Below are 13,713 nucleotides of genomic sequence, written 5' to 3' on the forward strand. Positions count from 1 at the left end.
GGTCATGCTGAAAACATTGATGCCAATTTTGCCATAGTCAGCCAAACTTCCTGTCTGCCATTTAGATTTTCTTTAAAACCGACTTTTTCAAACTGTTCTTAGACCATTTGTCCAATTTTCACCAAAAATGAATCGTATCATCTTCAGACCATGTTGAATAAAAGTTATGGATTTCGTGTTGATAGACAAAATCGTACTCATATACCACAGCGAAGAATTAGAGGCTTGATGACAAAATGACTCTTGAGGCTGTCTCTCTGCAATGCTTTGACATATTGACACCAAACTTTGCAATTGTCATTGTCACCTTACTCTGACTATACCGCATACATTTTTTCACAGCACCACCTATTGGTGGAAAGTGATAAACCAGTAAATCTTTATTATTGACTGTATTTTTGATTTTTCAGCTCTTTTGCCTAAAATGATCTTAATAGGTCTTTAGTTGCTCACTGTTGCAGTTGGCTTTTGTGCTTGGCCCCGTAAATGCTGCTTAGATTTTGGATTAGTTTAGATATTATTTGAATATAACCTATGCCCTGTTTCACCCTTATAATATCCTGAGTTACATAAAACTGAGCAACCTAGAGCTGTTTTATATACTACTAACACATGCCCATAAAAATGCTCTATATTTGATCTACATAAAAAAAATAATCTTAGATTTTTCTTCCAGATGTGGTCTTGTGGGCGTCAGTATCTCTCAGTGATCACAGTTCACACCTGCAGTGAAGCTCCTCCCACAATAATTCACCAATAAATACTGGGAATATTCACATCATCCTACAAGAGAAGGACAAACTCCAGGTGTTAGCAGCTGAAATCTGTGTGACTGTTAAAGATGAAGTTTATTAAAGAGGAGATTGAAGACATGAGTATTTCAGAACCATCCAGAATAAAACATGAAGATACTGAGAAACAAATAGGTTGGTGTCCATTCTTGATTCTTCATTGTTGGACTGCTTTGGTAGATGTGAATTAATAATCAGTTAATGGTAGGGGTGTAACGATATGCTCAGGTCACGATACGGTACGCATCTCGATACTGGGTTCACGATACGATATGTATCACGATATTTTGAACAAAATTTTAAAAATGAAACTGAAATTTAAATAACAGATTTATTTTAAAAACATTGACAAATTTCAATAACTTTCTTTGTTTTGCATACATGATAACATTTCAAGGTTTAATAAAAACCTTTTGTATTCAAATTAACAGCTAAATAGGTCTGTTTGTCACTGAATTTAAAAAAAAAATTTTAACATGAACTTAGAATTAAGAAGCCTGAACTTCTTAAAGCAAAGCATTGCCAGCATCTTTTGCTTTTCCGTGAGCACAGCTGTTGCTGTGACACTGCGGTGAAAGAAAGTCAAGACTGTTCTCACGGAAGGCAAGATGCGAATCTGCGAGAAACATTTAAACCTGCTTGCAAGATTTGATGTGTGTGCGAAACACTTACTGAACTAGGGAGCTGATTGAGACACACCCTCAATATACTGCTTCTCTCACTGCCACTTCCATGTTGTGTGTGTTATCAGTAACAACAGCAGTACTATGAGGAGCCCTTTCAAGCTCCCACTCTTGTATAGCCACTTTTAAAACTGCGGCTACGTTAGTTCTAGTGTGCGAATAAAAAAAAAATGCAAGTCTGAATCATGAAACTTTTAATTTCCCAGTCTGTGTTAATAGCATGCGCCGTGACGGTAGTGTTTTTTCTGTAATTTTGTCTTTATTTGTTTTTTACCGCCTGTCCTGATGCGTGACTGGAAAACCAAAATACTACCAGATGTCTGATTTATAAGAAGATGGGGCATCTTCAATTTCAGTTTAAACCGAACTCATGTTGTCTTACTAATGTTCATTTCAAGAGATTTCTGCACCTGCGATGAAAGCACATGCATTGCTGTTGCAGAGTAGGTCACGTCGGCAGCTCAACCAATAGGATTAGACTGCCGTCATATCGTAAAAGTATCGCCACCACTCTACGATACATATCGTAACATTTTTATATGGACGATGAACAAGTATATGGACGATGAACAAGTGAATGACAGAAAGCACATCAAAGATAACTGATACAGACAGGTGTCTTGTTTTGTGCTAAGTGTTTTTATTTTTCACATTTAACCTCATTGAACTGATTCTAACAGCTTAATATGTTCATTTTAGATCAGACTGAAGTGAAGGAGCAAAGACAGAAACTAAATGAAGTAAAGAAACACTGTGACTTCAGAACTCAAGGAACCTGAAGCCAAAAAGCTGCACACCTGCTCTCAGTGTGGAAAGAGTTTCAGAGCAAAAGGAGAACTTAACAAACACATGAGAATTCACACTGGAGAAAAACCGTTTACATGCACTCCGTGTGGAGAGAGTTTCAGACTTAAAAAAAACCTTAAGATACATAATCAGAATTCATTCTGGAGAAAAACTGTATACATGCACTCAGTGTGGAAAGAGTTTCAGACTTAAAGGAGACCTTAACAGACACATGAGGGTTCACACTGGAGAGAAACCGTATACATGCACTCAGTGTGGAAAGAGTTTCAGACTTAAAGGAGGCCTTAATAGACACATGAGAGTTCACACTGGAGAGAAACCGTATACATGCAGTAAGTGTGGAAAGAGTTTTTCTCAAGCATCAGGTCTCAGTGACCACCTGAAAGTTCATTCAGATGAGAAGCCTTATGTGTGTTCCTTCTGTGGAAAGATTTTTTCAAGGCTAGATAAGTTTAAACTTCACCAGAAAACACATAATGAAGTGAGAGATCATGTGTGTTGTGACTGTGGAAAGAGCTTTACTACATCTAGTGATCTGAAACGGCACCAAAGAATTCATACTGGAGAAAAACCTTACAAGTGCTCAAATTGTGACAAGAGTTTCAGTTGGTTGGGATTACTGAAATCACATGAGCGAGTTCATACTGGAGAGAAGCCGTACCACTGTACTCAGTGTGAGAAGAGTTTCAGCTATGCAGCATGTTTGAGAATTCATCTGCTCCTTCACTCTGGAGAAAAACCATTTCACTGTGATCAGTGTGGTAAAGATTTTATTTCATCATCACATCTAAAACAACACTTGAATGTTCATTCAGATGAGAAGCCTTATGTGTGTCCTCTCTGTGGAAAGAGTTTTTCAAGGCTACAGACTTGTAAACACCACCAGAAAACACATAATGAAGTGAAAGATCATGTGTGTTGTGACTGTGGGAAGAGCTTTACTACATCTAAGTGATCTGAAACGGCACCAAAGAATTCATACTGGAGAAAAACCTTACAAGTGCTCATATTGTGACAAGAGTTTTGCTCAGTCTGGAACCCTGACAAAACATGAGCGAGTTCATACTGGAGAGAAGCCGTACAGCTGTACTCAGTGTGAAAAGAGTTTTAAACATTTACAAAGCCTTCATGATCATATAAAAAAATGTTGCAAGTGAGCAAACAGTAAATACTGTGAGATAAAATATGGAGTTTTTACACTAAATTGTCTTCTGATAGTTATGAGAAATTAAATAGAAATAACATCTTGTCTTGATTGATCTATTTAATGAACACAGAGAATGAGTTAAGTTTAAACATTCATTTTTTTTTTTTTTTTTTTTTTTTAATTCTGAGATAAATATGTTTGGGGTGTACAGTATTATTGGTTTCATTTTTAGATATATTTTTTTATTTTTTATTAAAAGTTTTTGCCTTTTATATAATAGGGCTGTGTTTCCCAAAAGCATCGTAGAGACCATTGGTGACAACTGACCCTTTGCGTGAGTTTGATTGACAGGCGATCTATCCAATCATAGCGCCGAATCCGCCATTTTGTCTGACAAAGCAGTCAGGGGAGTTAGCAAATTAACGTTGGTTGACTTAAACTTGAAAATTGATGTGTACTGACTTATTTCTGTGGTTGAAATGTGGTTCATTCATGTTAATTTGATGATATAAATTAACTAAGAAGAGATGATCAGTTTATGAGCTGCTTGATCTGAGATGCTACAGCAATCTGTCACGACACATTAAAGAGCAGCAAAACAGTATTTATTGTTTAAATTTCTTAAAAATTACAAAATTTGAAATTTGAGACTTTGTTTCATATCAAAAGTAACCTGCTCTGTCTTTGTCTGTCTATATGTTGTCAGTGTCCTCTTTGATCTGGGATGTATTTTTCACTGCGTGTGCGTGTGGCGTGAGAGCAGCATGGCTTGTCGGACATAGCAACAGTAACTAAAGGAGGCAGGTCTTTGCAAACGTTTGATTGACCATATGTTGACCAAGTTGCTTCCTGGTTTTCGTTAAGACAGTGTGGGCATTTCCGCAGGGGTGGATCTACCTGGGGTTGTTTCTAGAGTATGTGGTTGATAGGGTGTTCTGGGTGAACACACAGACATTCACACTTCTGTTAGTAACAGAAACTCAAAAATTGTTTGCAAAACTGTGGAAATTCAAAAGTTTTTGTTGCTCTTTAACTTGCACTGAAACCATTGAAGTAGCCTATGCAATATGAATAAAACGTATACAAGCTCAGACTCATTTAGAATCTGTTGATGTTTTTCATATAGTTTCATGACTTGGTGCCTTGATGGATATTGGAATCTTGTTATTTATTTTAAGTTTTTACACAGTATAGATGGTTACTTTGTGGTAATGCAATATTTGTGAACACAATTGTATATGTCAGAGACCATAAATCTCCAAAAAACTATGCTTAGGCGCTTGGACCTCATGTCACCGTATAAATAATTTTCTAGATCCACCCCTGCATTTCTGGTGAACTGTTAGCCGATCATTCTGTTCTGTGCATTTCTTAATTTTTACGAGTCTTGTAAATGCATTATTTTTTAGACTGACCTGGCTCTATACAAAACCATTCAAAGGTTCGCGAGCCGGGACTCGAAAACCTGGTTTACAAGCGTGTTATTTAACTGTATTTTGCAGAGTTGCTTACAAATTCTGGTTGTTTTGTATTGTTGTTTTTCTCTCTTTTTTTCTTTCCTCTAGTTTTTAGGCCTTATCTGACAATTGGGAATACCAATCATGAATGTTGATTAATTGTACACTGAAATACAGAAAAATCAATGTAGAAAAAGCAAAACTGTCACTGTACTCGGGTGAAGGTGAATAGAATGTTGAATCCATATATCATATATTACTATTATTGTGTATTGTTAATTATGATAGTGTGTTTGCTTCAAAACTGCGGAGATGTGATTTACTGAATGCGGTCCCTTTAAGAAACGTGACACCGTGCGCACTGAGGATGCGCAGAAGATAGCCTCTATAGAGACCCTCTATAGTTTCTCTCTCTCTCTCTCTCTCTCTCTTTGTTGTTTCCTTTGATGATATTATGAATGTAACTGTAAGTGTATGTTATAATGTTCTTGTTAATGCCATAAAAAGAGAGACAGAGAAGCGTGAGAGACGAGACGAGACGAGTGCTGAAACTCACCGTTTGAAGCTAAATTTGACATTGTAAACGATCGTGAATGAAGGACAAATGTGGAATATTTTCTTCGGATATATTTTCATTCTGCAGGTCAGACATGTTCCCTTTTTAAGGTAAGGTGTTAACAAAATGTACATTGTTCATAGTGTAATGTACAGAGAATAAAATATAGTCATTAATTTTGATCAGCCTATTCAGTCTGTACATAATGTGTATGATTTCTTTTTCTATGTTACATTTCTGTTTAATTTATATATCAATTGAAGAATTTAACCTGTGACTTGTTTCATCCTTATAAAATTTGGATTCCCATAAGATGAACAACCTTTCTATAAGCCGTTTTAAATGCTAATAAATAACCATACCAAAATATTCCATATTTCTAATATCAAGTACATATGGTCATTTAATTTAAGAAGTCATATAAACAGCATAAAAACAATAAAATAATAGCACAGTTTACTTGCCTCAAACAACTCAAAAGGTATTAGTATTATAATTGTTTTTTGTTGTTAGCTACATTTAATTAATTGCCACACTTTAATATGTGAATGACATTATCAGAAAATTGAACACATTAGCGTTGTCAGGCTTTTATTTGTGCTTAATGGATAAAACAACGGAGCAACCAAGGTGAAAATAAACAGTAATTTTCTACAATGTACTTATTTTGTAATTTTTGTAAAAATTCTTCTTTAGTACTTCTTAGAATATCTAAGTGTACTCAACTGTGCTATTTTGAGACACCATGAAATATGAACTAAAATGCTTTTAATATACTATCTCTGTATTTTAAAAATGCATCTATTTAGATACAACTTATAGTACACTTGACCCCATAGTGTACTACAGTGGTAACTAAATTAATTAATTAGCATTAATTAGCACCCTCTCATGGTATGTACAGCCATACAGCTGCAGGTGTCACTGTCAGTATAAACTTGAATTTGGCAGATCTGCTGTCCCTCACTATTCCCAAATAAGAAAGCTTCAGTTCAAACTTCGGTGAAATGAGCAATAGAGATAAATAGAGATATATTGAAAATGCATCTAAATGATCATAATATTGCATAGTATACTCGTTATCCACATTTTGATTGTCAAGTGTTAGATTATTTTCTTTTGTGCCATCATTCTCAGTCCCTTAAAGGGGGACTCAGTGATATTTCAAATCTTCTGTTTGGAAGTTAGTCGGGCAGAGTCCAACAACAAACGTCTAACTCTCTCGACGAGAGAGAACGAGCAAGAGGGAGATTTGAAAATAAAAAAGAAAAACTGCAGAATGAGAAATGGAACACAATACAAAAGAGCTCAAAAGAATATCACTGGAATGAAGGTTTATGACTGGGCAAGCGCTTATATTAGAAAAGCTTTCCAGTGCTGGAGAAAGCTAAGAGGGAAGGCCTGAAAACTGCTTTGATTCCGCTTATCGTGTGAGTAACACTGGGTTTTGATTGTCTGGAGCTGCCGTGCTGTTTGCAACTAACAACGGTCACTTTGTATTTACTAGCGATCGGGCAACGGTTCGAGTCCGACTCAGAGCAGGTTGGTTAGAATTGGAGTGTGAGTTTTGGAGGCGGAGCAATGAAGAGAGGGGTGGGTTTGTTTGGATTGATTTCAAATATCAACAATGTCCAACAGCATAGTTCAAGTACCACTTACTACACCTTTAATTGACCTTTGAATGGATAATGACACACTTTGAGGGAGAAAACTTGAGCTTTCTCAAGGTTTATTTCAATAACATGTAGATAGATGTGTTTATCAGGCGTGGTGCAGGGATTCATCCAATTAGAAATATGCACTGCAACAAATAGAAATGCAATACAGACATTCAGACAATAACAATTCCATATATGGGAACTTTCTGGAACAAAAAAACTATTCCTTCCATCTTTGCCTTTCGCTCCTGTAAGTGAACTCATTAACCCCCTTTAGAAATGCTTTAGACATTAATTAGTTTCATAAATTGGTTTGTTTCATGTACTTTATTGGAAAGACAAATATTTGTGCATTTGTATTGTCAAAGTAATTGCACCGTTTCTGCATAAAATTAAAACAGTGAAAATGGAGAATATAGTACAAAACAACATGAGGAAAAAACAAAACAGTGTAAATGACAATTAATGAATTAATAGACTGAGTCATAATGTTTAACTGAGCTGCTAAAACGTCTTTATCTCATTCAACAGTCCCTGTTTTCACCTCATTCATTATGATGATATCTGAGATCTTCTGTAAATTGGCTCATCAAGCTCGTCATTAGTGTCAGACAAACTACAAGATCATCACTTTATGTGATAATCACCTATGGATGTGTTTTAAATGTTTTACCCCTCAGGTTAAATACATGGCTAAAAATACTATTAAAGGCTACAGAAACCATACAAACTACAAATTCTCTTTTCTGACATTGAAATATCATGGGTTATATAAAACTGAGCAACCTTGAGCTGTTTTATACACTACTATATATATAACCATCAAAATGCTCTATATTTGATCTAAATTAAAGGCACCATATGTGTTTGTTGTTAAATTTAAACTAGTATAAATTCAGTAACTATCTTTGATTTTTCCAGATCTGGTCCTGTGGGCGTCAGTATCACACAGTGATCACAGTTCACACCTGCAGTGAAGCTCCTCCCACAACAATTCACCAATAAATACTGGGAATATTCACATCATCCTACAAGAGAAGGACAAACTCCAGGTGTAGCAGCTGAAATCTGTGTGACTGTTAAAGATGGAGTTTATTAAAGAGGAGATTGAAGACATGAGTGATCCAGAACCATCCAGAATAAAACATGAAGATACTGAGGAACAAATAGGTTGGTGTTCATTCTTGATTCTTCATTGTGGACTGCTTTAGTAGATGTGAATTAATAATCAATATATAGATGATAAATGATAGATGAATCCATCTAAATGATCATAACCTCGCATATAACATTATATGCATGCAGATAACATTGTAAATCATTATTGTAATATATCCATTTTAATCATATTAACAAGTGAATGACAGAAAGCACATCAAAGATAATTGATACAGAGGCCGGTGTCTTGTTTTCTGCTAAGTGTTTTTATTTTTCATATTTAACCTCATTGAACTGATTCTAACAGCTTAATATGTTTATTATAGACCAGATGGAAGTGAAGGAGCAAAGACACAAACTAAACAAAGTAAAGAAACACTGTGACGTCAAAAAAACTCAAGGAACAAAAGCCGAAAAGCTGCACGCCTGCTCACAGTGTGGAAAGAGTTTCCAGTATAAAGGAACCCTTAAAATACATATGAGAATTCACACTGGAGAGAAACCGTATACATGCACAAAGTGTGGAAAAAGCTTCGGAAATATAGGAAACCTTAATTCACATACTATAATTCACTCTGGAGAAAAAACTTATACATGCACTCAGTGTGGAAAGAGTTTTTCTCGAGCATTAGGTCTCCGATATCACCTGAAAGTTCATTCAGGTGAGAAGCCTTATGTGTGTTCTCTCTGTGGAAAGAGTTATTCAAGGCTGGGTACGTTTAACCACCACAAGAAAACACATGATGAAGTGAAAGATCATGTGTGTTGTGACTGTGGGAAGAGCTTTACTAAACCTTGTCATCTAAAACAGCACCAAATAATTCATACTGGAGAAAGACCTTACAAGTGCTCATATTGCGACAAGCAATTCAGTTGGTTGAAATCACTGACATTACATGAGCGAGTTCATACTGGAGAGAAGCCGTACCACTGTACTCAGTGTGAGAAGAGTTTCAGCGATTTAACATGTTTGAGAATTCATCTGCTCCTTCACTCTGGAGAAAAACCATTTCACTGTGATCAATGTGGTAAAGTTTTTATTTCATCATCAAATCGAAAACAACACATGAAAGTTCATTCAGATGAGAGACCTTATGTGTGTTCTCTCTGTGAAAAGACTTTTTCATGGCTAAAGAGTTTTAAACTGCACCAGAAAACACATGATAAGGTGAGAGATGAGGTGAAAGATCATGTGTGTTTGAACTGTGGGAAGAGATTTACTGCATCTGGTGATCTGAAACGACACCAAAGAATTCATACTGGAGAAAAACCTTACAAGTGCTCATATTGTGACAAGACTTTCACTCAGTCTGGAACCCTGACAAAACATGAGCGAGTTCATACTGGAGAGAAGCCGTACCACTGTACTCGGTGTGAGAAGAGTTTTAGACATTTACAAAGCCTTCATGGTCATACAAAAAAATGCTGCAAGTGAGCAACATTTTTTTTTTCATGTCTGTAAGAAAAATTATGGAGTTTTTCCACTCAACAGCCAACAACTCTAACAGTGATACTAAATTGTCTGCTAATAGTTATGAGAAATGAAATAGAATATAGAAATAACATCTTTGTCTTGATTGATCTAATTAATGAACACAGAGAACAAGTTTAGTTTTAAACACATTAATGATTCTTTTATCATTCTATTTTAATACTGTGATAAATATTGTAGATGCAAAGTCCTAGAATAACTTCACTGGTATTATGGTGGCAAAATGGGTTCTTACTCGTCACAGAATTTGGTCCAAAGTCTGTAAACAAGTGCAAGTTTAATCAAAACACAAACATATACACAAATCCTGTTGGTTCTTGTATTCTATAATGCTACACTTGTTAAACCTTTGTCTTGTGTTTCCTTTAACGTTTAAACACAAGTTTTGTCCATCAATGACGGCAACGATAAGAAAACTGTTTCTCCCTTCTTTCCCTGCCTGAACCTATTCAATCTTGCGTAACAAGTGGGCGTTGCAGTTAAAGAAACATCCAAAATTATACACCCATAAATTATACGTAAAGAAAATATAAGAAATAATAATATACAAATTATTGACATTACATTGGCTCTTACAAATATGTTTGGGATATACAGAATTGTTGGTTTTATTTTTATAGGGTTTTTTTGTTGGTGTTTTTGCCTTTTATATAATAGCGCTGTGTTTCCCAAAAGCATCTTACTCCTTGGTTGATAGTAGTGACCATTGGTGGCAATTGACCATATGCACAGTTACTTCTACACTGTAAAAAAAAATCCCGTTGTTTCTACGGAAAAATACCGGCAGCTGTGGTTACCAGAACAATACTGTAAAAATGACATCAAACCGTAAACATACTTACGGAGTTACATGTGAATTTTACATTTTAAATATGTATATTTAACATTGGATTTCAGTACACTGTAAAAAAAATCCCAGTAAAATTTACAGTAAAATAACATATTTCATTAACTGATATAATGTTAATTTACCAACCTAATGAAGTACTAATATCTGTTTTGTATCTTTATAATACACTGACAATCACCAAACACAGTGGTGATAAGAGTCACATGATGAATCAAAGTTCATCACAAGCAGCTTTTTCCACAAGCTGAGGAGGACAATACTAATATATAGAAGGAGCACACAGTGTCATTCACACACACACTAAACACCATCATGGTAACATGCATGAAATTTTAAAAATGCAATAAACATTAATTTAACAACATTAGATGTAACATAAAACCCTAATGTACATAACTGATTAGAAAAAAATGACAAAAAATAAGAAGAAACAGAGTTATTTCAACAAAAATATATCAAATGTGAAGTGTCACGCAGGGAATTGTGAGAATGTCAATTTACGGTTTTTCACTGTAAATTTTACAATGAATTGTTATTTTTCACTTTCAAAAACTGTGAATTTAACGGGATTTTATCGTAAAATTACATTAAATGTACCGTTAGATCTATTACAGTTATTCACCGTATATAGTACGGAAACTTTCTGTAAACCAATTAACAGTTTTTCACCGCAGCATTTTTACAGTCTTTTACTGTTAAAATCACGGTCATTTTTTACAGTGTAGGTTTTCGTAAAGCCAGCTTGGGCATTTCTGGTGACTCGCTGTGAATTTATGAATTTTGTTTCGTATATGTATTATTTTTTAGACTGATCTGGCTTGATACAAAACCATCAATGGTCTGTGAGCCGGGACTCAAACCTGGTTTACAATGTGTTGTTTAACTGTATTTTACAGAGTTGTTTACAATTTCTGGTTGTATTATTGTTGTTTTTCTTTCCTCTAGTTTTTAGGCCTACTCTGACAATGGGAATACCAATTATGAATGTTGATTAATGTACACTGTACCTTTTTGAATTAAAAAACTAAATGTAATTTGTTTTTTAATTTGTTACATTGAACATAAGAGTCTTGATTTTCTCCCAACATCTGAGCCACTGAGGACGCAGAGGGTTAGTTTTATTTTTGAAGCTAATGCGCCCCAAAATATTCCTAAATTAATTTATGTCTGTGCAAATCATTTCACTCCAGACTGATTTGTGAACGAGGGGCAATGCAAAGGGACAATACAAAACACAGGTTTTGATAAAAATGTGTTACTCAAGGATGAATCAGTACCAACTGTTCATGATCCAGCTTATAGTCTCTGGAGCGATAGTGCATATGGCAGTAATGAAGAGGAGACCACACTTTATTACAGTTCATCTGAGTTGTTTTACGGATATAAAGTTGACCAGTTTATGATAGTTGTGTATGTTGATGAAAATGCAAGGGCAAAGAGAGAGTTTACGGATAAGACTTTAATGCGCACTTCTTGTACTGTGTTTTATTCAGCTCTTACAGTGATTTTCTGGAGTGAAAACAGACACTTCATCTTTTGTATGATGTACAATATACTTCATAAAACTCATCAGTAAAGTTTTGGCCATCATTCGGATAGGGTCCACTAGAACAGGCGTTGTAGTGGATCTAAACAAGATGACAACATGATTTATAACTGTAATTAAACTAAAACTACCTGTTCTGTCTCCATGCAGCATATATTCTCTGGCTCTGTAGCAAATGAGGCATCATTATCTGACTCCGGTTTGAACTGAACAGCATTACTGAGAGTTTCTGACATTTTCAGTGTCTGAGATTCCTGTTTGTTTGTTGCATGAGCTCTTGAAGCTCCACCATCTTCTTGAAAGTGGTTCAGGAGCAGCAATTCATTTGCAATTAAATGGACACACAAAAATGGCGTGTTTTTGCAAATTAAGGGACTTTTTATTTTTTAAAATTGGTGTTTCCATCACTCATTTTCTGATGCGATACTGCAAAATGTGCTTGAAACATACACCACTGCTAGGATATTATCCTCATCTTAGGATAAGATGCCAGGGAGACATGTAGAAAAAGCAATACTAATCGGGTGAAGGTAAATAGAATGTTAAATCCATATATTATATATTATTATTATTGTGTATTGTTAATTATGATAGTGTGTTTGCTTCAAAACAGTGCGATGTGATTTACTGAATGCGGCCCCTTTAAGAAACGTGAAACCGCCCGCACTGAGCATGACCAGAAAAGAGAAGCGTGCGGGTCCTACATAGTGTAGGATATTATCCTCATCTTAGGATAAGATGCTAGGAGACATGTAGAAAAAGCAATACTAATCGGGGTGAAGGTAAATAGAATGTTAAATCCGTATTGTATTATTATTGTGTATTGTTAATTATGATAGTGTGTTCGCTTCAAAACAGTGCTATGTGATTTACTGAATGCGGCCCCTTTAAGAAACGTGAAACCGCCCGCACTGAGCATGACCAGAAAAGAGAAGCGTGCGGGTCCTACATAGTGTAGGATATTATCCTCATCTTAGGATAAGATGCTAGGAGACATGTAGAAAAAGCAATACTAATCGGGGTGAAGGTAAATAGAATGTTAAATCCGTATTGTATTATTATTGTGTATTGTTAATTATGATAGTGTGTTCGCTTCAAAACAGTGCTATGTGATTTACTGAATGCGGCCCCTTTAAGAAACGTAAAAACCGCCCGCACTGAGCATGCGCAGAAAAGAGAAGCGCGCGGGTCCCGTTTGGTTTCCTTCTCTATCGTTGTTGTTTCCTTTGGTGCTATTATAAATGTAACTGTATGTGTATGTTATGTTAAAGTTCTTGTTAATGTAATAAAAAGAGAGACAGAAAAGCGCTAGAGACGAGATGACTGTTGAATGAAGTACAATGTGGAATATTTTCTTCGGATGCCGTGTATTTCCAGTCTGCAGTTCAGAGATGTTTAATTTTTAAGGTAAGATTTGAAGTTTGTGTTGCCTAAATGTAGCCCATATTGTACATAGTGTAATGTACAGAGAATTACATTCTTAATTTTTTTTATTATTCTCTTCAGTCTGTTCATATTGTGTATGATTTCTTTTATGTTTGTTATATTTCTGTTTAATTTATATATTA

The 13,713-nt window shown here is 35.3% G+C and overlaps 2 protein-coding genes across 9 annotated transcripts in view; both read left to right on the forward strand.

The window, feature by feature from the left end:
* The window catches only part of LOC125248622 (gastrula zinc finger protein XlCGF52.1-like), a 150,071-nt gene that overhangs the window by 33,045 nt on the left and 103,313 nt on the right, over positions 1 to 13,713 (forward strand). For 3 of the 8 annotated variants that reach the window (XM_048160656.1, XM_048160657.1, XM_048160662.1), the window contains exon 2: positions 8,021 to 8,269. Coding sequence is in view for 2 of the 8 variants with exons in the window: in XM_048160657.1 (XP_048016614.1) it covers positions 8,185 to 8,269 (85 nt within the window). In the remaining 6 variants the exon portion in view is untranslated. Of the gene's footprint in view, positions 1 to 3,652; positions 5,552 to 8,020; positions 8,270 to 8,583; positions 10,609 to 13,034; positions 13,553 to 13,713 lie in introns of those variants that run through there. The other 5 variants (XM_048160663.1, XM_048160659.1, XM_048160661.1 and 2 more) reach the window with 5 other exon arrangements.
* LOC125248714 (gastrula zinc finger protein XlCGF49.1-like) lies at positions 2,336 to 3,529 on the forward strand. Its single transcript, XM_048160833.1, has one exon. The coding sequence runs from the start codon at positions 2,493 to 2,495 to the stop codon at positions 3,234 to 3,236; it is 744 nt and encodes a 247-aa protein (XP_048016790.1). The 5' UTR covers positions 2,336 to 2,492; the 3' UTR covers positions 3,237 to 3,529.

This window comes from Megalobrama amblycephala, linkage group LG16, assembly GCF_018812025.1.
Source record: "Megalobrama amblycephala isolate DHTTF-2021 linkage group LG16, ASM1881202v1, whole genome shotgun sequence".
Classification (NCBI taxonomy): domain Eukaryota; kingdom Metazoa; phylum Chordata; class Actinopteri; order Cypriniformes; family Xenocyprididae; genus Megalobrama; species Megalobrama amblycephala.

Excerpts from the sequence above, each read along its gene's own strand:
- LOC125248714 (XM_048160833.1), top strand. The coding sequence starts at position 2,493 with ATGAGGGTTCACACTGGAGAGAAACCGTATACATGCACTCAGTGTGGA.